This window comes from Coregonus clupeaformis, chromosome 35 (genome assembly GCF_020615455.1).
Source record: "Coregonus clupeaformis isolate EN_2021a chromosome 35, ASM2061545v1, whole genome shotgun sequence".
NCBI classification, from domain to species: Eukaryota; Metazoa; Chordata; class Actinopteri; order Salmoniformes; family Salmonidae; genus Coregonus; species Coregonus clupeaformis.
The window spans coordinates 11229327-11254103 of NC_059226.1; the positions used below are offsets into that span (position 1 = coordinate 11229327).

Here is a 24777-nt window from a genome sequence, read left to right on the forward strand (position 1 = left end):
TGAATTTAAAATGGATTAAACATACAATTTTTGTCAATGGCCTACATACAATACCCCATAATGTCAAAGTGGAATTTATATTTTGGCTGCATCATATGCTTGTCATTTGCAAGGACTAGGGTGTTTTTTAGGATACAAAGAAATGGAATAGAGCTAGTACAGGCAAAATCCTAGTGGAAAACCTGGTTCAGTCTGCTTTCTTACAGACACTAGGAGACAAATTCTCCATTCAGCAGGACAATAACCTAAAATACAAGGCCAAATATACACTGGAGTTGCTTAACAAGAAGACAGTGAATGTTCCTGAGTGGCCAAGCTGCAGTTTTGACTTAAATATTCTTGAAAATCTATGGCTGTCTAGCAATGATCAACAACCAATTTGACAGAGCTTGACGAATTCTGAAAAGAATAAGTGGCAAATGTTGCACAATCCAGCTGTGGAAAGCTCTTAGAGACTTACCCAGAATGACTCACAGCTGTAAGGTGCCAAAGGTGCTTCTACACAGCATTGACTCAGGCATGTGAATACTTATGTAAATTTGATATTTCTGCATTCCATTTTCAATAAATGTGCAAATTTTTCTAAGAACATGTTTTCACTTTGTCATTATGGGGTATTGTGTGTAGATGGGTGAGGAAACAAATTTAGTAACACTTGACACCCAGCATCATAACACGTTACAGTCATAACCATGTCATAATATGTCATAACAGCTGACATAACGTGTCATAACCTGTTATTATATCCATGACACATATATTTAGACCTGTTGTGACATACAGTATATTGCATTATTTTATGGCTGGTTATGACACCTACATAAGACTGTCAAAACGCACAAAACCTACCACACAAGGCAAAATATTCCATTACACCATAGACTACGTGTCAACAGTATGTTAATGTTATATACAGTACCAGTCAAAAGTTTGGACACACCTACTCATTCCAGGATTTTTCTAGATTTTTTACTATTTTCTACATTGTAGAATAATAGTGAAGACATCAAAACTATGAAATAACACATATGGAATCATGTAGTAACCAAAAAGGTGTTAAAAAAATGAAAATATATTTTATATTTGAGATTCTTAAAATAGCCACCCTTTCTTTGCCTTGATGACAGCTTTGCACACTCTTGGCATTCTCTCAACCAGCTTCATGAGGTAGTCACCTGGAATGCATTTCAATTAACAGGTGTGCCTTCTTAAAAGTTAATTTGTGGAATTTCATTCCTTCTTAATGCGTTTGAGCCAATCAGTTGTGTTGTGACAAGGTAGGGGGGGTATACAGAAGATAGCCCTATTTGGTAAAATACCAAGTCCATATTATGGCAAAAACAGCTCAAATAAGCAAAGAGAAACAACCGTCCATCATTACTTTAAGACATGAAGATCATTCAATACGGAGAATTTCAAGAACTTTTCTTCAAGTGCAGTCGCAAAAACCATCAAGCGCTATCAGTTCAAGTAACAGACACATCTCAACATGAACTGTTCAGAGGAGACTGTGTGAATCAGGCCTTCATGGTCGAATTGCTGCAAAGAAAGCACTACCAAAGGACACCAATAAGAAGAATATACTTGCTTCAGCCAAGAAACACGAGCAATGGACATTAGACCGGTGGAAATGAGTCCTTTGGTCTGGAGTCCAAATTTGAGATTTTTGGTTACAACCGCCGTGGCTTTGTGAGTCGCGGTGTGGGTGAGCGGATGATCTCTGCATGTGTATTTCCCACCGTAAAGCATGAAGGAGGAGGTGTTATGGTGTGGGGGTGCTTTGCTGGTGACATTGTCTGTGATTTATTTAGAATTCAAGGCACACTTAACCAGCATGGCTACCACAGCATTCTGCAGCAATACGCCATCCCATCTGGTTTGGGCTTAGTGGGACTATCATTTTTTTTTCAATAGGACAATTATCCAACACATCTCCAGGCTGTGTAAGGGCTATTTTACCAACAAGGAGAGGGATGGAGTGCTGCATCAGATGACCTGGCCTCCACAATCCGCCGACCTCAACCCAATTGAGATGGTTTGGGATGAGTCGGACCGCAGAGTGAAGGAAAAGCAGCCAATAAGTGCTCAGCATATGTGGGAACTCCTTCAAGACTGTTGGAAAAAGCATTCCAGGTGAAGCTGGTTGAGAGAATGCCAAGAGTGTGCAAAGCTGCCATCAAGGCAAATGGTGGCTATTTACATTTACATTTTACATTTTAGTCATTTAGCAGAAGCTCTTATCCAGAGCGACTTACAGTTAGTGAGTGCATACATTTTTCAATCTCAAATATAAAATACACTTTTTTGGTTACTACATGATTCCATATGTGTTATTTCATAGTTTTGATGTCTTCACTATTATTCTACAATGTATAAAATCATAAAAATAAAGAAAAACCCTTGAGTGAATAGGTGTGTCTAAACTTTTGACTGGTACTGTATCTAACTTTTAAAATACAGAAGTACTGCCGGTATGATGCATTTTGCATCAACAATGGACTAATGAAACAAATACCAAAATGTAGTTTTTGGGTGGAGTTTTCCTTTAATAACTTGATCATGCTTAAAGGTATATTTGCCTTTTAATTATTTACCAATAGGTGCCCTTCTTTGCGAGGCATTGGAAAAACTCCCTCGTCTTTGTGGTTGAATCTGTGTTTGAAATTCACTGCTCGACTGAGGTACCTTACAGATAATTGTAAGTATGGAGTACAGAGATAAGGTAGTCATTTATAAATCATATTAAACCCTATTATTGCACACAGAGTGAGTCCAAGCAACTTATTATGTGACTTGTTAAGCAAATGTTTACTCCTAAACTTGCCATAACAAAGTGGTTGAATACTTATTGACTCAAGTCATTTAATTTTTTATTAATTTGTAAAAATGTCGAAAAACATAATTCCACTTTGACATTATGGGGTATTGTGTGTAGGCCAGTGACAAAAAAATCTAAATTTAATCAATTTAATCTTCAGGCTGTAACACAACAATATGTGAAAAAAGTCAAGGGGTGTGAATACTTTCTTAAGGCATGTATTGACAGGATTCCTCCCACTTTATGCTAAATATTTAATGGCTCATTACATCATTTGTTTATTCAAAAACCTTTCCTACTAATGTTAAAATGTGACAGAATGCACACTGTCTTAGATTACCTGTTTTACCATGGTACAGTAAGTGCTTTGTGGTTGTACAAGAGTCACACACGCACACACACGCACGGAGGCGCACGCACACATGGCTGAAATAGGTTAAACATTTTAAATCTACAGGTTCTGCCATAAACAAAGGCCTTTAAGCTTTGAAAAAAACGTGTGAATTCTTGAATGATTAATGACTAATCTACCAGAGACTGTTTGGAGTACAGCCAATGTAGACATTGTCCTCCACCTTCACCTCTCTTATTTTCTCTCACATGCAATTTCACTAATTCCTCTGGCTCTCTCTCCCACCTCTGTGCATCATCTTTCAGTACAACAATTCACTAAAAAAGTAAAGGGCTACTGGCTCAGTTCCCTTCAGACACAACCTTACGTGTCTTACTATTCATTTGTTATCCAAAGAAAGGGTCTCTAGAAATACACCTCAATTCTATTTACAGATGCACTTTCATGGAGATCTCAGAGCCGTGCACTACTTTTGACCATGGGCCCTGGTCAAAAATATTGTGCTAAAGAGGGAATAGGGTGCCATTTGGGATTCAGACAAGGACTGCGACGGTCTTCTTCAGGGGAAAATATTTTGGAGTATGGTTACCTCTAGCTCGTGGGTATGCCGAGTTATACAAGTGTGTTATGTTTCCAATTAAGTAGACATTTGAGCAGTCCGGGGGCTGACCCATCAAATCCTATTAAATTAAAGAGATTTAAAAGCATTCTAGTCGACACTATATACAGTACAGGAACTCACATAAACCCAAAATATCTGGTGTGTGTCGTACAGGAAATGTCCCTTTTAATCTGAAATGAAAACACTAAGGAGGTTGAGGTTCCAGAATGTTTCTTTTTGGCAAGTGTATGTAGACAGTCTCTTGTTGACAGAGTATCTAGGCATGGGCAGAGACACACACATACTTTCAGAAGGATTATCTTATATAAAACACACCTTGAAAGGCACACACACACATGCACACATGCATACTGGTCGTCACAGCTCTCCACAGAAAAGTGCCTCTGAGGGATCGCGTTAGAGCGTGCAAATTAATTTCTTTTAAAGTGCAGGCTTCAAAAGAACAAATGAGGATATTAGAGGCATCAAAGCGATTCTTTGATTTATTTGCCTCTGCATATCAATGTAGGTAAAAAAGGGAAACAGAATAGCCCTGAAGAGGAATGCAATACAAGGCTTGGATGGAGCTCCGTGCTGTGTGGTGCTGTGTGAGAGCAAAAGACTGGCCTGAAAATGAACTTTAGCATTATTCTTTTCATTTTAATTTGAATAATAATAAGGCAATTCATGTCATTATACAGGCAATTTCAACTTTTGTTTTTAGAAAAGTGACAGAGCGAAATATTATGAGAAAGTGGGAGAAGGGAGGACAAAGTGAAGGCACATTATGAAAAGAACAAGAAACGCAGAAACTCAATTTGCGATCCTCTTCTCAGGGGCCTAAGCCTATTTACAGTGTTTCTTGGATGTGCCAGACTGCCCAAGGTACGGTTTATTCATTGGGGAGTATTGACTGTAAGCACACTACCAAGATACAGGGTATAAAACAATATGAGGGAGAACAAGATATGATGCTTCAGTAACTTCAGTTCACACAGTGATTCTATGTGACTCAGTCAGTAGAGCATGGCGCTTGCAACACCAAGGGTTGAGGGTTCAATGGCGCTGGGGCCACCAATACGCCAAATGTATACAAGGACGACTGTAAGTCGCTTTGGTTAAAAGCATCTGCTAAATGGGATATATTATATTTTCAGTAAGTGCCCTTTTTGCCTTCAAGAGAATAAAACACTCCCAAATCCTAACAAACCTCTTTCTGTCAAACTTTTACAAGCGTTTTACAGTGGTAGACATGAACTGTAAGGAAAATAGTCACCTCAGTTGTTTCGAGTCTCTAGAAGACAGTCTCTCTTGCTGTCTGTGGGTTGATGTCATCACGCATCAATAGAGGTGACATGACATGACATGACTGGCAAAGATGGACAGTGGCTAGATGTCTTTAGGGGAAGGACTGAGGTTCCAAGGTTCTGGCTGCATCCTAATTGGCACCCTATTTCCTTTATAGTGCACTACTTTTGACCAGGACTTTATCTATCTCTATTGAGAATATGCCACCACAGTCAAGCTGTTGCCTAGCTCCATGAATGATAAGAGAAATTCTACATACTAAATTATCAAACACACCCACACCACCAGCAGCATTGCAGCCCTTATCTAAATGAAGTGGTGATTGGGAGAGACAAGCTTCTCTGTAGGGGGTCCCAGGCTACATGCTGTGGTTCAGAATGATGAATTGACATGCACACACACCAGCCTGGCCTCAGAGCCATACGAAACATACTTTACATATTTCTGAGCACCTCCAAGACGTATGATACCTACTACTGGTCTGGCTACTTTAGACAGAAACAAAAGTAGGGAGGTTGGTCAGGGAGGATGGGTACGTGTAATGCATAACTGTCTACCAATCCAAAGGTTGAGTGTTCGAGTGGTGTCGGGGAAAACTGTAGCATTTTAGTTAACCCTCCACTAACCCTTATTCTAAACTTAACCCAATTCAACTAACCTGCTATGTAAATTCACCTAACCTTTGTCGCTTTAGTTCACCTAACCACCAACGTAAATTCTCCCCGTAATTCTCCTTTGTTGATAAGACGCAACAAGCAACCTGGTTTTAGAGAAAATACGTATAATACTATACGTCCTCCAAGACCTATGATAACGTTCATATGCTTCATATGCTATTGTACGACCAGGCAAGACATATGGCACTATACGTCAGAGATCATCAATTAGATTCAGCCGAGGGCTGATTTCCTTCTTTATATATTCAGTATCAGTCAAGGGTTTGGACACACCTACTCATTCAAGGGCTTTTCTTTATTTTTACTCTTTTCTACATTGTAGAATAATAGTGAAAACATCAAAACTATGAAATAACACATATGGAATCATGTAGTAACCAAAAAAGTGTTAAACAATATAAAAATAGATGTTATATTTTAGAATCTTCAAAGTAGCCACCCTTTGCCTTGATGACAGCTTTGCACACTCTTGGCATTCTCTCAACCATTCTCTCAACCAGCACACGAATGCTAACCCTAACCCTAAATCTAACCCTAACCCTTAACGTAATTCTAACCCTAACACCAATTCTAACCTTAACCCTAAACCCCCTAGAATAGCATTTGACATCATGGGGACTAACAAAATGTCCCCAGTTGGTCAAATTTTTGCAAGTTTACTATTCTTGTGGGGACTTCTGGTCCCCACAAGAATAGTTAAACACATCCACACACACACACACACACACACACACACAAACACTTGATTTCTCCTCTCTGGGCTGAGTCGAAGTTCAAATCTCTGTCAACAGAACCATTGTTACATTTTCAAAATCAGACACACTTCTCGTTCTTACTTCCAACTCCAGCCTCCACGCTCTAACCACCAAGCTGAGCAGCAGGAATCTGCAGAATAACAGATTCTTTCACAAGAAGTTAAAGGGGACTGTGGAAAAGAACTGGAGTGTGGTGCAGTGCAGTGTTTAAAGCCACACTGGGCTGGGTAAATATGGGGCCATGGTCACAAGTGTGGTCAAACAAAGACCATTCAATCCCAGAGCAGTCCTACCAGAACATGCTTTTCAAACCACACCAATGAGGCTGCAGCTGAACTAAAGACCATGTATATAACTATAGCTGTTTACCAGAATAGGATATAATGCATATTAACAACCATAGTCGATCCACAACATGCAGTGCTACATAAGTATTCCCACCTAGAACTCATCAGAGATGTTTTGTTCTACACCGTTGTTCTATTTTTGACATGTTCTATGGGATGTTCTATTCTCTTCCGTCCTATTCTGTATCATCTACTACTCAAATACAACACTAGGCACAAGCACCAATGCATAATACATCATAGCTACTTGAATAATACATTGTCATTGATGTACCCTTTTGGTTGAAATTCTGATTTTGAAATTGTTAACATGGATATCTGGGTGTACCGAAATCACCTAATCGTTTCCAGTTTGTCATGGCAATAGTAATCAATAGGGAACCCAGGTTTGTGTGTGTGTGTGTGTGTGTGTGCATGTGTATATACTGTATGTAAGTTTGCAGTGGTGGAAAAAGTATCCAATTGTCATACTTAAGTAAAAGTAAAGATACCTTAATAGAAAATGACTCAAGTAAAAGTGAAAGTCACCCAGTAAAATACTACTTGAGTAAAAGTCTAAAAGTATTTGGTTTTAAATATACTTAAGTATCAAAAGTAAGTGTAATTGCTCAAATATACTTAAGTATCAAAAGTAAAATTAAAATTATAAATCATTTAAAATTCCTTATATTAAGCAAACCAGACGGCACCATGTTCTTGTTTTTTATTTATTTACCGATAGCCAGCGGCACAATAATTTACAAACAAAGTATTTGTGTTTAGTGAGTCCGCCAGATCAGAGGCAGTAGGGATGACCAGGGATGTTCTCTTCATAAGTGTGTGAATTTGACCATTTTCCTGTCCTGCTAAGCATTCAAAATGGAACGAGTACTTTTGGGTGTCAGGGATAATGTATGGAGTAAAAAGGACATTATTTTCTTTAGGAATGTAGTGAAGTAAAAGTAAAAGTTGTCAAAAATATAAATAGTAAAGTACAGATAACCAAGAAAACTACTTAAGTAATACTTCATAGTGTATTTACTTAAGTTTACTGTAAGTTTGCCTGTGAGTGAGACCGGGAGGGGAGAGGAAGTGCAGACAAAGCAGGCGTAACTCAGTACTTTGTAAAGCTCAATGACATTTACATTTTCAGTTTGAGTAGCAGTCACCTGCTGTTGAACTATGACGGGGATTCCACTGCAACAAGCCGATTGAAGACACCACCAGTTCAGGCTGAAGCCTCCCATGACCCCTCACCCCAGAGCCTCCCAGAGCAGGTACACACTGGTAAACAACAAAAACACACATGTGCAGGTCTCGTGGGCAGCCGAAAAATGGCAACCGAGGCCCCAGCTTGGTCTATGTGTATTTGTGAAGGGTTGTATTATTTATATATAAAAAGGTCATATCTGGGCTAACTATTCCCTTGTGTGTTATGTGGCAGAAATCCAATAATTAAAGGTCAGAGATTTTCTGAATCACTAATCTTCCATCAGAATGAGATGATGAACATGTGAGTTCAGTTTACTCAACAGAGAGATTTTCGGAGTTGTCCCTTCCTTGGCTTTTTTATATATTTAGGCTTATAGCAAGTTCCAGCCTTGGTAAACAAGAGAAAGATTATGCCCCTTGTGACATACCACACTTCTGCTATTGTGCATTACCAGATAAAGTGATTCCGTATTGGTATTAAAGAGTATTGACTGGTTCTTTCATTCAATTTCTATTCATGCATATTACATTATACACCATTAACCCAGATAGCAGAAACAGTGTCTGTTGAGCCATTAATAAGTATTATTTAATCCCCCAATGTCGAATACGTTGACGAACAAACATCACTCGTTTACACTAGAGCCAAGTCAGCTATCTGTGTGATCGGTTAGTGCATCTGCTGGCTCAGCAACGGGCTATTGGACTTGACCTTTTCAGCAGGAGGTAACGCTGGTCTTTAACAACATGTTTGAACTGGACCTCTGCAAACTGGCTCTAATGGAGTGGGCTCAAGCAAAGTTCATAAAAAATCAGGCCATGCTGAAACATTGACTGGCACTAGGCTAGACAGCTTTTCTTCTGATGCATTGATGCCAGCCAGCGCCAGGTGAGCTGTGACAATCACTGCCAGGCACCACTCCAGCTGTCACACTAGGATGCGTACTCTGAAACTGGTGAGCAGCTGCTTTGGGATCCAAAGTTCCGCCACGTTTGTTCCAAGTGAGAACAGTGGTTTATGTCTTACACTTGATTATATGAATAGTTTCACAGCTTTGAGGGGGTTTGAGCTACTGTACAGCCCAGGGCTCTGTGCTGAGTGGATCCTTACTACATGTGATCTCAAGGGCCTAGTGGTATAGTAGGGTTGACAGCAAACCCCTTCCCACATCACCAAAGTTCCTCTCATCTTACTGGCCTATCTCTTGGTTCATTTCCCTCTCCCCATGGAGTCCTGTATCTTCACTATGCACATTATTTTTGTTTCATGCTTTAATTGAGGCACTTTCACAGCGGAGACTGTTTAAGTCCATTCCCTTCATTTGCAGTTACTACTGATCCTTTGAAATGGACACCATTTTAAAGCCAAAGCAGTGGGATTCGAGAGTAATTTTACACAGCCTGAAGGAGATGTTTAATTACACAAGGATGGTTACTATCCTCCGTCAAACCCCTTCCCCACTGTGAACGAACTAGGACAACGTCATGGGCATTTTGCTGCTAACCAACCTGGTCTCAGAGCATTTCGTATTATTTTGTACGTAAATCTGAGACACTCCGTTTAGTATGATATGTTACGTTTGGTTACATAAGACAGAAGGTTACTTAAGGCAAAAACGAAAGGAAGGTGGTTGGTCAGGGTGGATGGGTAGATATATAATGGGAACGTCTAGCAACTCAAAGGTTGCGAGTTCGAATATTATCACAGATAACTTTTGCTTTTTAACTTATTATAAACTTTTTACTACTGTTTAGCTACTTTGCAACTACTTAGGATGTTAGCTAACCCTTCCCCTTCCCCTAACTCTAACCTTAACCCTTGTAGCTAACCCTTCCCCTAACCCTAACCTTAACTCTTTAACCTAACTCCTAAACTTAACCCTAACCCTAACCCCTAGCCACCTAGCTATAATTTTTTACATATCATACATTTAGAACATATACATATAATACGAATTGTAATTCATAACATATCATACGAAATGTGTGATGGACGTCCACAAATTAATACATACTATACGAAATGTATCATATCATATTAAAATCGAGAATCTCGGATTTACATACGAAATAATACGAAATGCTCTGAGACCAAGTTGTGTAAACGCCTACTCCTTTTACTGTCAACAAAATGAGGGGGGATAGATCAGGCAAAGATACTGGTCAGCTAAGTGAATAACGCCTCTGTCATTTTCACAACAGGGGGTCTTCCATTAGTGGATGACAGCAGTGCTGCTCTGCTTGTCCTTTTCCACTGACGCAGATCCCCCCTGGTGTGTTTCACAGTCCAAATGGCATTTCACTGCATTGGTAACACCCTGCCAGTGCAGTGCTGGGGTCCTGGGTATGTTCGCTGTCGGTGCGTTTCTCAGTTCACTGGGGAGCTGAGGGAAGAGCTGAGGGAAGCTGGCCAGGGGCCATCACTTCACACTGAGACCATGTGTCTCTGAGACCTGTAGCCTCCTGTCCTCTACGTCCCCTGTCTCTTCGTCTTGCTGCTACGTCAGCATGGACGGGAATAGAAACCGCCAGGTCCTCCTAGTTCAGGGATCAGTGGAAAGTCAGTGGTAATCTGAAGTAGTTGCTTCCCTGATCATTTTTTCCTCTTTCGTAATCACTTAAGTGTTCAAATAATTGACGAATCATGAAGTTGTTTACAAAGTCTCCAACTGGTGGCAATTACAAAACTTGTGCACAAGAAATATCCACATGTGCATAACTCGAAAGTAATTTAGGTCCACCCAATTCAACATAATTAGATAAATGTCAGTTGAAGTTCCCACACATACAACCAAGCCCTCGTCCCATATGAAAGCACATTTACCTCTTTTACACCTATGAGACTGAATATTTCAGTGCTTGGCAGTATCATACCAAATGTCACCAAGTGTGAATAAAAGGAGAGTTGAAGCAGAAGGGTTCTTCCATGCATGCTTTGTCTACAACTCAAACACAGCAATACTGTTCACAGTGCGTTGGCATAGCAACGTGTTTACCCTCTTCTTACTGTAGTGTTCCCTGACTGGATATAACCTCAAGTCAGTCAATCTAAACTTGTCCGCACACTAAACCTGGCCTGGGGTCTTCACTGAGTTTGAATAGGCAGTGTAGGACTATCCAAACAAAGTGTTACCGAAGCTTATGTGCAGACACAAAACCTCTTAAAAGTAGTTTCCTTGGCTGACCTACCCAAACAATCCGTATGCATTGAACGCACTGATACTGTGCAGCAAAGCATAACATGATCAAAGAGGACCTTATACACTCATGAGTGACAATGATGTGCATTGTCTTTTAACTGTACAATGCATTCAGGCAGTGAAGCTATTTTGATTCATCTCCGTAATCTGATAATCCTTCAAATTGTATTATCGAGTTTGTAATCAGTCCTGAAGAGCAGATTACAGAGGATGTAAAAAGAGGATAAATAAAAATAACTCTGTTTCAAGGCTGGAAAAAGAAAAACGCTCCTTTTGTCTTTCGATTTTACTTCAAAAGACATTGAAGACATCAAAGTGATAGTCCCCTGTAGCTCAGTTGGTAGAGCATGGCGCTTGCAACGCCAGTGTTGTGGGTTCGTTTCCCACAGGGGGCCAGTATGAAAATGTATGCACTCACTAAGTGTAAGTCGCTCTGGATAACAGCGTCTGCTAAATGACTAAAATGTAATGTGAATGAGATAGTCAACCTTTCAGGGACTTTTCTTCTGTCGTTACATCACTTACAATGTATGACTCACACAGCTACCGTTCTCCTGTGAGAGGTCTATACCCATGAAGTAGCTAGAGGGGCTTTAGAGACTAAAATTACTTTTTTGTGTATGAAACATTACAAAGGACAGCTTTAATAGACCTCCACCTCACACAGCAAACCATAGCCAGATCAAATGGAAAGATAAAACAGGCTGTGATTTCAGATTGTCACGCCCTGGCTCTGGGGACTTTTATATGTTGAGCCAGGGTGTTAGTTTCTATGTGTTAGTTTCTGGGTGTTAGGTTCTATGTTTCGTTTTCTATGTTCTTGTTCTAGTTCGTGTTTTCTATGTTGGCCAGGGTGGTTCCCAATCAGAGGCAGCTGATTCTCGTTGTCTCTGATTGGGAACCATACTTAGGCAGCCTGTTGTGCACTAGTTAATTGTGGGATCTTGTTCTGTATAGGTTTGTGTTGGTGAACCTGTAGACTTCACGTTTCGTTTTGTTGTTTTGTTGATATTGTGCAAAGTACTCATTAAAAGATGTACGCCTATCACGCTGCGCCTTGGTCCGGTTCCTATGACGATCATGACAGAAGATCCCACCATGACTGGATCAAGCAGCGTGAAGAGGAGAGAGGATGGACTTGGGAGGAGAAGAGTGAGAGTCTGGCAAGAGCCATGGAGGCCATGTTCACGGGGGATAGACAAGCCCAAAACATTTTTAGGGGGGGGGCTCACGCCGTGGACGACGAGGCAGCAGGAGGCCGCGATAGAGCGGTTCAGCAGGTTAGCAGAGGAGGCCGCCAGGTTACGGGGTCCACTGGTCACGAGGGAGAAGGAGAGTGTGGAGGCACGGCGAGAGGAACTGGTTAGGCAGCAGAGGGAGCGGAGGTTTATGAGGAAACCCAGTCCCGCTCCTCGCACCAAGCAAGAGGTGTGTGTCACCAGTCTGGTCCGGCCCGTTCCTGATTCCCGCACAAGGCCAGTGGTGTGTGTTCCCAGTACGGTCACGCCCGTTCATGCTCCCCGCACTAAGCCTGCGGTCCGGCCTGTTCCTGCTCCCCGCACCAAGCCAATGGTGCGCGTCGTCAGCCCGGTCCGGCCTGTTCCTGCTCCCCGCACCAAGCCAATGGTGCGCGTCGTCAGCCCGGTCCGGCCCGTTCCTGCTCCCCGCACCAAGCCAATGGTGCGCGTCGCCAGCCCGGTCCGACCCGTTCCTGCTCCCCGCACCAAGCCAGTGGTGCGCGTCGTCAGCCCGGTCCGGCCCGTTCCTGCTCCTCGCACCAAGCCTGTGGTGCGCGTCGCCACCCCGGTCCGGCCTGTTCCTGCTCCCCGCACCAAGCCAGTGGTGCGCGTCACCAGCCCGGTCCAGCCTGTTCCTGCTCCCCGCACCAAGCCAGTGGTGCGCGTCGTCAGCCCGGTCCGGCCTGTTCCTGCTCCCCGCACCAAGCCAATGGTGCGCGTCGTCAGCCCCGTCCGGCCTGTTCCTGCTCCCCGCACCAAGCCAGTGGTGCGCGTCGCCAGCCCGGTCCGGCCCATTCCTGCTCCCCGCACCAAGCCTGTGGTGCGCGTCGTCAGTCCGGCACAGCCCGTGCCTGTTTCACCGGTGCCTGGTCAGGTACCGGTCAGCTGCTCCACACCAAGCCAGTGGTGCGCGGTGTGGAGCAGGGCCTAAGCAATCCGCTCCACCGATGTCCAGTCCAGCTCCAGCCAGCGGGACCAGACCAGGGGCGCTACGGGGGGTTAGTTAGAGGGTGGTGGTCACGCCCAGAGCTGGATCCGCCTCCGAGGCGGAATGCCCACCCGGCCCCTCCCCTGTTGGGTTTAGTTGGCGCGGTCGCAGTCCGCGCCTTTGGGGGGGGGGTACTGTCACACCCTGGCTCTGGGGACTTTTATATGTTGAGCCAGGGTGTTAGTTTCTATGTGTTAGTTTCTGGGTGTTAGGTTCTATGTTTCGTTTTCTATGTTCTTGTTCTAGTTCGTGTTTTCTATGTTGGCCAGGGTGGTTCCCAATCAGAGGCAGCTGATTCTCGTTGTCTCTGATTGGGAACCATACTTAGGCAGCCTGTTGGCACTAGTTAATTGTGGGATCTTGTTCTGTATAGGTTTGTGTTGGTGAACCTGTAGATTTCACGTTTCGTTTTGTTGTTTTGTTGATATTGTGCAAAGTACTCATTAAAAGATGTACGCCTATCACGCTGCGCCTTGGTCCGGTTCCTATGATGATCGTGACACAGATAGTTCATTCCATGTGTGGAGAGGGAGTAATGAAGTCTCAGGGTATGTGTGTGTCTGTGTGTGTGTCCATCCCAGACATCTGTTCCTGCTAGCTGTTTCATTTCAGTTTAGGAAGTAAACAGTAGACCAGCGCTGGCCGTCTGCTACTTTACGACTTTAGCCTCTCCTCTCCTCTCCTCTCCTCTCCTCTCCTCTCCTCTCCTCTCCTCTCTCCTCTCCTCTCCTCTCCTCTCCTCTCCTCTCCTCTCCTCTCCTCTCCTCTCCTCTCCTCTCCTCTCCTCTCCTCTCCTCTATTCTCTACATACGTACAGTACGACCAATCGCATTCGCTTTATGACACACCACTGGCCATATTAGCTGAGAGGGTAAGAGGTTAATAAACAGGGCACTGATGTTGAAGATGTAACTATTTTAACCAGATTGAGCGAGCCTAAAGCCAATGACAAAAAAAAAATCCTCCTCTGTTGTCTCGACTCAAATGAAATGTCCTGATTGGAGCTATTGAAGCAGTGAGACAGTATCTTGCTGAAAGTAATCGGAGCAGATTAATCCGGGATAATCTGTTCTAAACAATCTCTTACACTATATGTTTAATCTCAGAGTCCAGATAATCTGTGTTGGTGTGGCCTTTGAGAAAACACAGACAGGGGTGGTTTTTGGCTGATTGACATGTTGGGTTGTCAGTGACATGCTGTGTGGCACGTATCACTGCTTTCACCATCGCACAACGCCTTCACTGGTCAACACCTTCCCAAACACTGCCTACTTGGCACATATGTAATTTCAACGTCAAGTTTTGGTTTACATTTGGTTGAGTCGTCAACTAACGTGAATTCAACGTGAAATACAATTAAAAAATCACCATGTCATTGTATTAAGGTTAAAAGATGGCTGAAAAAAAGAAAGAAATTCCCTTACGTTGATTACTTTTTTCAAATTCAATCAGTTTTCCACGTTGATTCAATGTCATCGCAATGATTTTTTTGTTTTTATTACGTGGAAACAACGTTGATTGAACCTGTTTTTGCCCAGTGGGTGATCCCTGGGAGTCCAGAATGAAACACAGTCTCTCTTCTCTCACAAAACGAGATTGCAGTTGTGTGAACATGGATTTGTCGGTGTCCGTGTGTGTGTCCGCGTGTGTGTTAATTTGTGCGTGCCTGTGTGTGTGTGAATGTATTTGAATAATACACCCCACTCCAGCAGGACACGCTTCACTAATATGCTGGACATATACAGAACAAGGCTGCATTACACCTAGGTCAAATCAGCACTGCATTACATTCACCACGTCATTCATCCAACCTTGTCATGAGTCAGGAATTAGAGTTAGACATTGATTGGTCATGACAGACATGCACTGTCTGCAGGGTTGAGGGCCAGGCTGGTGGTGTACATAATGACATACTCCCCCTGGTGAGTGACTTAAATCGAGCACAAGAAGGTGGATTCTGTCTACTGAGCCATAAAATTACATGAATCTTGGCAGGATTATTATAGGGTATTATGAACTATGTAATTATTTTGTCCTGTACTGTTTCATGTTTGTAATGATGTCATGTCGTAGTATTGTGAGGACAGAGGTAGAGTTACGAGATAAGTGGTTTGGGGTCATGAAGTCTACATTCCTATTGTCAAGGTAGATTAGTGATGTTTAGGATAGCATGAGTGATGGGCAGGATAATGACTTAATTTTAAAAAAACATTTTGGTCATTTAGCAGACGCTCTTATCCAGAGCGACTTACAGTTAGTGAGTGCATACATTATATATTTTTTATACTGGTCCCCCGTGGGAATCGAACCCACAACCCTGGCGTTGCAAACGCCATGCTCTACCAACATCCCTGCCGGCCATTCCCTCCCCTACCCTGGACGACGCTGGGCCAATTGTGCGCCGCCCCATGGGTCTCCCAGTCACGGCCGGCTACGACAGAGCCTGGACTTGGGGTAAAGAGTGATGAACATCAAAGACAGGGAGTGCCCATGGAGACTTACCAGATGTATGCCAGGAAGAGGGTAATAGAAGGTATATAAGGTAGAGTGTTTCCTTTGTTCAAGTTAGTTCAACTGACGAAGGGCAAAGCCATGTCTGTTTGTTAGATAAACCCACGAGCTCGTGATACAATAAATGCTTGGTATAAAATCTCCACAGAATGTCTAAGTAAATTATTGCATCTTGAACTTCTCAATACCAGAAACTCATCATAACAATGTTGTATTGGATTGAGTATGAAACGCTTAGCCGTAACCAAGGCTATGGGGTGTGTGGGTGTCGTGTTATTATCTGTTTCTGGTATATGTGCTGAGATGATGAAGGACCGTAACTGGCGGGTGTCGTGTTATTATCTGTTTCTGTTATATGATGTGTTGATATGATGGAGGAATTGTCACGGTTTCGGCCAAGGCTTCTCCTTCTCCTTGTTTGGGCTGGCTTCGGCGGTCGTCGTCTCCGGAGTACTAGCTGCCACCGTTCTATGGTTCGATGTTTCTTTGGTTTGGTCTGTTTTGTTACACCTGTTCTGTGTTAGTGTTAATTATGTGTCCTATAAGTTCTCTTGGGTTTTGTCATGTGTTGTGTGTAATTGTTCTTTGTCAGCTTGGGATGCTAGTTCATTTTTCTCTCGTATTTTGTTTTAGAGAGAGTGTCCGCACAGTGTGCGCATTTTGCTTTGCCTTGTACCGGTGTGCGTAAAGTTCGCTTGCCTGCCGGTTTGTATTAGCCGTGTGGCTAGTTTTTTTTCGTGTCTGTACTAAAGACGTTTGAACGAAGCCTCTGTTTGTCCTGCGCTTGATTCCACACCACATCCACGCTCAAACGTGACAGAATTACACACCATTTCCCATGGAATCAGCAGGAGCAGTCGCACCTACCGAGGTAATTGAGGAGCGCCTTCGTGGACAGGAGGACAGAATCAACCAGATCGGGCACGCTCTTGATAGAGTGATGAACACCCTCCATCGATGGGAGACCAGCGGGGTACCCACGCCTCCACCTACCACACCACCACCATCAGTCAGTCCACCTGTCCAACCCAGTGGGATTCGGCTCTCGCTCCCGAGGGCGTACGACGGCACCGCTGCCGGGTGTCAGGGTTTCCTTTAGCAAGTCGAACTCTACCTCGCCACCGTACACCCGGCGCCCTCGGGACACGAGAGCGTTTCCGCCCTCATCTCCTGTCTCACCAGCAAGGCATTGGAGTGGGCCAACGCCGAATGGAGGAGGATAGACGCCGCAACGATCACCTATGCAGAGTTCTCCTGCCGCTTCCGGGCAGTGTTCGACCATCCACCTGAGGGGAAGGCGGCGGGGGAGCGTCTATTCTACCTCCGGCAGGGGATGAGGAGCGCTCAAGAGTTTGCACTGGAGTTCCGGACTCTAGCGGCAGATGTAGGGTGGAATGAGCGGGCCCTCATAGACCACTTCCGCTGCAGCCTCCGGGAGGACGTCCGTAGAGAGTTGGCGTGCAGGGACACCACTCTCACGTTTGACCAATTGGTTGACATGGCCATTCGGCTAGACACCCTGCTCGCCACCCGCGGACGTCCTGGGTGGGGGTCGCCCATTCCACCCTCCAGCACCTCCGAGCCGAGTCCCATGGAGCTCGGGGGTGCTGGCGCTAGAGAACGGAGGAGAAGGAGTCCGAGGGGGGCTGTCCCCTGCACCAACTGTGGCCGTGGAGGGCACACTGCGGCTAGGTGCTGGGGAGGGTCTCCAGGAGGACGAGACGGCAGGCCACGCACTGGGGAGTCCTCCCAGGTGAGTATGCGCCCCACTTACCCAGAGCTCTCTGTCGTGCACCTAACCATACCTGTTTGTTTTTCACAGGTTGCACCTCGTTCCCAGCATAAGGCGCTAGTAGATTCAGGCGCAGCTGGGAATTTTGTAGATCGAACATTTTGTATAGAGTTAGGGATCCCTCTCCTTCCGGTTAATAATCCCTTCCCTGTACATGCCCTAGATAGCCGTCCGTTGGGATCCGGGTTGATTAGGGAGGTCACAGCGCCACTTAAGATGGAGACGCAGGGGGGTCATGAGGAGACGATTCAGCTATATCTGATCGACTCTCCTGCGTATCCGGTGGTGCTGGGGCTTCCCTGGTTGATTACTCATGATCCCACCATTTCGTGGCAAGAGAGGGCTCTTAAGGGGTGGTCTGCCCAGTGTGTGGGGCTATGTCTGGGTGTTTCCATAGGGGCGACCTCGGTGGAGAGTCCAAACCAAATGCCCGCAATGCACGTTCCCCCCGAGTATGAGGATTTAGCACTCGTGTTTAGCAAGGCGAGGGCGGCGCGATTGCCACCTCATACAGGGGGATTGTGCGATAGACCTCCAGGCAGGAGCTGCGCTCCCGCGGAGCCATGTGTATCCTTTGTCACAAGAAGAGAAGAGGGCGATGGAGACATACGTTGCTGAGTCTCTGAGACAGGGATACATACGGCCCTCCACTTCCCCTGCGTCCTCAAGCTTCTTTTTTGTGAAGAAAAAAGATGGAGGTTTGCGCCCGTGTATTGATTACCGCGGTCTCAATCAGATTACTGTAAAATATAGTTATCCACTCCCTCTGATTGCGACTATGACGGAGTCATTACACGGGGCACGGTTCTTCACAAAATTGGACCTCAGGAGCGCATACAACTTGGTGCGCATTAGGGAGGGCGATGAATGGAAGACAGCATTTAGTACCACCTCAGGTCATTACGAGTATCTCGTCATGCGATACGGGTTAATGAATGCTCCGTCAGTCTTCCAATCCTTTGTGGATGAGATTTTCCGGGACATGCAGGGGCAGGGAGTGGTCGTGTACATAGACGATATTCTGGTGTACAGTTCTACCCGAGCCGAGCATGTAGCCCTGGTGCGCCGAGTGTTGAGGAGGCTGTTGGAGCATGACCTGTATGTCAAGGCAGAGAAATGTCTGTTCTTCCAGGAGTCGGTCTCCTTTTTGGGTTATCAGTTGTCCGCGTCAGGGGTGAAGATGGAGGTTGACCGTGTGTCAGCCGTGCGTATTTGGCAAACCCCAACCACGGTTAAAGAGGTGCAGCAGTTCTTGGGCTTTGCAAATTACTACCGGAGGTTTATCCGGGGTTTTGGACAGGTGGCAGCTCCCATAACGTCCCTTCTGAAGGGGGGTCTGGTGCGCTTGCGGTGGTCAGCTGAGGCGGACAGGGCTTTTGGGAGACTGAAGGACCTGTTTACTTCAGCTCCGGTGCTGGCACATCCGGATCCCGCTTTACCATTCCAAGTGGAGGTGGACGCATCAGAAGCCGGTATCGGGGCCGTTCTCTCGCAACGGTCCGGCACACCACCTAAACTCCGCCCCTGTGCTTTTTACTCGAAAAAGCTCAGTCCGGCGGAGCGAAATTATGACGTAGGGGACAGGGAGCTGTTAGCCGTGGTACAGGCCCTAAAGGTGTGGAGGCATTGGCTTGAGGGGGCTCAACACCCTTTTCTCATTTTGACTGACCACCGTAACCTGGAATACATTCGGGCAGCTAGGAGACTAAATCCTCGCCAGGCTCGGTGGACTATGTTTCTAGCCCGGTTCGTGTTTAAAATCACTTACATCCCTGGGTCCCAGAACGGAAAGGCAGACGCCCTGTCTCGGCGGTATGACACAGAGGAGAGGTCCGTTGAGGCCACTCCCATACTACCGAAGTCTTGTCTGGTGGCACCGGTGGTGTGGAGGTCGATACGGAGATTGAGCGGGCGTTACGCACCGACCCTAGCCCTCCACAGTGTCCGGTGGGTCGGACGTACGTTCCGCTCGAGGTTCGGGATCGACTCATTTATTGGGCTCACACGTCACCCTCCTCTGGGCATCCAGGTATTGGCCGGACAGTGCACTGCCTTAGCACGAAGTACTGGTGGCCAACGTTAGCCAGGGATGTGAGGGTTTATGTCTCCTCCTGCTCGGTGTGTGCCCAGTGTAAGGCGCCCAGACACTTGCCCAGGGGTAAGTTACAACCCTTGCCCGTTCCACAACGACCCTCTTCTCACCTCTCGGTGGATTTTGTTACAGACCTTCCCCCCTCACAGGGGAATACCACCATCCTGGTCGTTGTGGATCGGTTCTCGAAGGCCTGTCGTCTCCTTCCCATGCCAGGTCTCCCTACTGCCCTTCAGACCGCTGAGGCACTATTCACCCACGTCTTCCGGCATTACGGGGTACCCGAGGATATAGTGTCTGATCGAGGCCCCCAGCTTACCTCCAGAGTCTGGAGAGCATTCATGGAGCGTTTGGGGGTTTCGGTGAGCCTTACCTCGGGGTACCACCCGGAGAGCAATGGGCAGGTCGAACGTGTAAACCAGGATGTGGGTAGGTTTCTGAGGTCATATTGCCAGGGCCGGCCGGAGGAGTGGGCGAGGTATGTTCCCTGGGCCGAGATGGCACAGAACTCTCTCCGCCACTCCTCCACTAAACTAACTCCTTTCCAGTGTGTGTTAGGGTACCAGCCGGCTCTGGCACCTTGGCATCAGAGCCAGATCGAGGCCCCTGCGGTGGATGAGTGGGTGCGGCGCTCGGAGGAGACGTGGAACGCTGCACACGTCCATCTGCAGCGGGCCATCCGTCGACATAAGACGAGCGCTGATCTCCACCGCAGTGAGGGGCCGGTGTACACACTGGGAGATCGAGTCTGGCTCTCGACCAGAAACCTGCCCCTCCGCCTGCCCTGCCGGAAGCTGGGTCGGCGGTTTGTGGGGCCTTTTAAAGTCCTGAGGAGGTTGAACGAGGTGTGTTACAGGTTACAACTGCCAATTGATTACAAGAATATTAACCCCTCGTTCCATGTGTCTCTCCTCAGGCCGGTGGTAGCTGGTCCACTCCAGGACTATGAGATAGAAGAGACTCCTCCGCCCCCGCTGGACATCGAGGGGGCCCCGGCGTACACTGTTCGGTCCATCCTGGATTCGAGACGCCGGATGGGGGGTCTCCAATATCTCATGGAGTGGGAGGGGTACGGCCCGGAGGAGCGGTGCTGGGTGCCGAGGAGGGACATCTTAGACCCGTCTCTTCTGACCGAGTTCCATCGTGGTCATCCTACGCGCCCTGCTCCGCGTCTTCCTGGTCGTCCTCGAGGCCGGGGTCGGCGCACGGCTGAAGCCGCGCGTCAAGTGGGGGGGGGGGGGTACTGCCACGGTTTCGGCCGAGGCTGCTCCTTCTCCTTGTTCGGGCAGGCTTCGGCGGTCGTCGTCTCCGGAGTACTAGCTGCCACCGTTCTATGGTTCGATGTTTGTTTAGTTTGGTCTGTTTTGTTACACCTGTTCTGTGTTAGTGTTAATTATGTGTCCTATAAGTTCTCTTGGGTTTTGTCATGTGTTGTGTGTAATTGTTCTTTGTCAGCTTGGGTTGCTAGTTCATTTTTCTCTCGTATTTTGTTTTAGAGAGAGTGTCCGCACAGTGTGCGCATTTTGTTTTGCCTTGTACCGGTGTGCGTAAAGTTCGCTTGCCTGCCGGTTTGTATTAGCCGTGTGGCTAGTTTTTTTTCGTGTCTGTACTAAAGACGTTTGAACGAAGCCTCTGTTTGTCCTGCACTTGATTCCACACCACATCCACGCTCAAACGTGACAGGAATGATAGGTAGGAGGACAGTGTTACTCACCTCAGCCTCATAAAGAGGATGAAGGCCACCAGCAGGGCTGCCAGAGAGATACAATGTCCCATGTAGTTTATGATCACCGCTATGTGGTAGTGCAGCTTGCTCTTTTTCTGCAAAAAGGAGAAAAAACGCAGATAATACGCAAAAATATACAGTAATATGCAAACAATAGTACGGACACACAATTCTATATTTGGGAGTGTACATCATTGTACATCATTGTACATCATTGTCAAAGTTAAAAGATAGCTAATAACTTCATGAGAGATATCGTGCACTTTTGTATTGCCCATTGCCTACTGTTAAAAACAGTGCAAAACATATAATCTATAAATCGTATTATGGCAATTGCTTGGCATCCGACCATAAGGCGCTACAGAGGGTAGTGCATACGGCCCAGTACATCATGGGGCCGAGCTCCCTGCCATCCAGGACCTCTATACCAGGCAGTGTCAGAGGAAGGCCCTAAAAATGTTCTACAACTCCAGCCAAAATATCATAAACTGTTCTCTCTGCTACCGCATGGCAAGTGGTACCGGAGCGCCAGGTCTGGAACCAAAAGGCTCCTGAACAGCTTCTAACCCCAAGCCATAAGACTGCTAAATGGCTACCCAGACTATTTAAATTGAGCCCCCTTTTTTTGCACTGGCTCTATGCACACTCACTGGACTCTACCCACACACTCACACATACTACACTGACACTACAGCACACACACACACACACACACACACTTTCAGACTCTTCACTTACGCTGCTGCTACTCTGTTTATTATCTATCCCGATTGCCTAGTCACTTTTACCCCTACCTACAGTGAGGGAAAAAAGTATTTGATCCCCTGCTGATTTTGTATGTTTGCCCACTGACAAAGACATGATCAGTCTATAATTTTAATGGTAGGTTTATTTGAACAGTGAGAGACAGAATAACAACAAAAAATCCAGAAAAACGCATGTCAAAAATGTTATAAATTGATTTGCATTTTAATGAGGAAAATAAGTATTTGAACCTTCTGCAAAACATGACTTAGTACTTGGTGGCAAAACCCTTGTTGGCAATCACAGAGGTCAGACGTTTCTTGTAGTTGGCCACCAGGTTTGCACACATCTCAGGAGGGATTTTGTCCCACTCCTCTTTGCAGATATTCTCCAAGTCATTATGGTTTCGAGGCTGACATTTGGCAACTCGAACCTTCAGCTCCCTCCACAGATTTTCTATGGGATTAAGGTCTGGAGACTGGCTAGGCCACTCCAGGACCTTAATGTGCTTCTTCATGAGCCACTCCTTTGTTGCCTTGGCCGTGTGTTTTGGGTCATTGTCATGCTGGAATACCCATCCATGACCCATTTTCAATGCCCTGGCTGAGGGAAGGAGGTTCTCACCCAAGATTTGACGGTACATGGCCCCGTCCATCATCCCTTTGATGCGGTGAAGTTGTCCTGTCCCCTTAGCAGAAAAACACCCCCAAAGCATAATGTTTCCACCTCCATGTTTGACGGTGGGGATGGTGTTCTTGGGGTCATAGGCAGCATTCCTCCTCCTCCAAACACGGCGAGTTGAGTTGATGCCAAAGAGCTTGATTTTGGTCTTATCTGACCACAACACTTTCACCCAGTTCTCCTCTGAATCATTCAGATGTTCATTGGCAAACTTCAGACGGCCCTGTATATGTGCTTTCTTGAGCAGGGGGACCTTGCGGGCGCTGCAGGATTTCAGTCCTTCACGGCGTAGTGTGTTACCAATTGTTTTCTTGGTGACTATGGTCCCAGCTGCCTTGAGATCATTGACAAGATCCTCCAGTGTAGTTCTGGGCTGATTCCTCACTGTTCTCATGATCATTGCAACTCCACGAGGTGAAATCTTGCATGGAGCCCCAGGCCGAGGGAGATTGACAGTTCTTTTGTGTTTCTTCCATTTGCGAATAATCGCACCAACTGTTGTCACCTTCTCACTAAGCTGCTTGGTGATGGTCTTGTAGCCCATTCCAGCCTTGTGTAGGTCTACAATCTTGTCCCTGACATCCCTGGAGAGCTCTTTGGTCTTGGCCATGGTGGAGAGTTTGGAATCTTTTTGATTGATTGCTTCTGTGGACAGGTGTCTTTTATACAGGTAACAAGCTGAGATTAGGAGCACTCCCTTTAAGAGTTTGCTCCTAATCTCAGCTCGTTACCTGTATAAAAGACACCTGGAAGCCAGAAATCTTTCTGATTGACAGGGGGTCAAATAATTATTTCCCTCATTAAAATGCAAATCAATTTATAACATTGTTGACATGCGTTTTTCTGGATTTTTTTGTTGTTGTTATTCTGTCTCTCACTGTTCAAATAAACCTACTATTAAAATTATAGACTGATCATTTCTTTGTCCGTGGGCAAATGTACAAAATCAGCAGGGGATCAAATACTTTTTTCCCTCATGTACAGTCGTTGTCAAAAGTTTTGGGAATGACACAAGTATTGGTCTTCACAAAGTTTGCTGCTTCAGTGTTTTTAGATATTTTTGTCGGATGTTACTATGGTATACTGAAGTATAATTACAAGCATTCCATAAGTGTCAAAGGCTTTTATTGACATTTACATTAAGTTCATGCAAAGAGTCAATATTTGCAGTGTTGACCCTTCTTTTTCAAGACCTCTGCAATCCGCCCTGGCATGCTGTCAATTAATGTGCTTCTTCTTGAGCCACTCCTTTGTTGCGGCGTAGTGTGGGGCCACATCCTGACTGATGGAAGCCCATTCTTGCATAATCAATGCTTGGAGTTTGTCAGAATTTGTGGGTTTTTGTTTGTCCACCCGCCTCTTGAGGATTGACCACAAGTTCTCAATGGGATTAAGGTCTGGGGAGTTTCCTGACCATGGACCCAAAATTTCGATGTTTTGTTCCCTGAGCCACTTAGTTATCACTTTTGCCTTATGGCAAGGCGCTCCATCCTGCTGGAAAAGGCAAACAGTTCTTGGATGGTTGGGAAAAGTTGCTGTCGGAGGATGTGTTGGTACCATTCTTTATACATGGCTGTGTTCTTAGGCAAAATTGTGAGTGAGCTCACTCCCTTGGCTGAGAAGCAACCCCACACATGAATGGCCTCAGGATGCTTTACTGTTGGCATGACACAGGACTGATGGTAGCGCTCACCTTGTCTCTCCAGACAAGCTTTTTTCCGGATGCCCCTAACACTCAGAAAGGGGATTCATCAGA

The 24777-nt window shown here is 45.6% G+C and overlaps 1 protein-coding gene across 1 annotated transcript in view; it reads right to left on the reverse strand.

Annotated features, from left to right (window-relative positions):
* The window catches only part of LOC121551688 (corticotropin-releasing factor receptor 1), a 163378-nt gene that overhangs the window by 36836 nt on the left and 101765 nt on the right, over positions 1-24777 (reverse strand). Inside the window, exon 6 of the mRNA XM_041864405.1 lies at positions 21585-21691. Coding sequence (XP_041720339.1) covers positions 21585-21691 — 107 coding nt within the window. The remainder of the gene's footprint in view (positions 1-21584; positions 21692-24777) is intronic.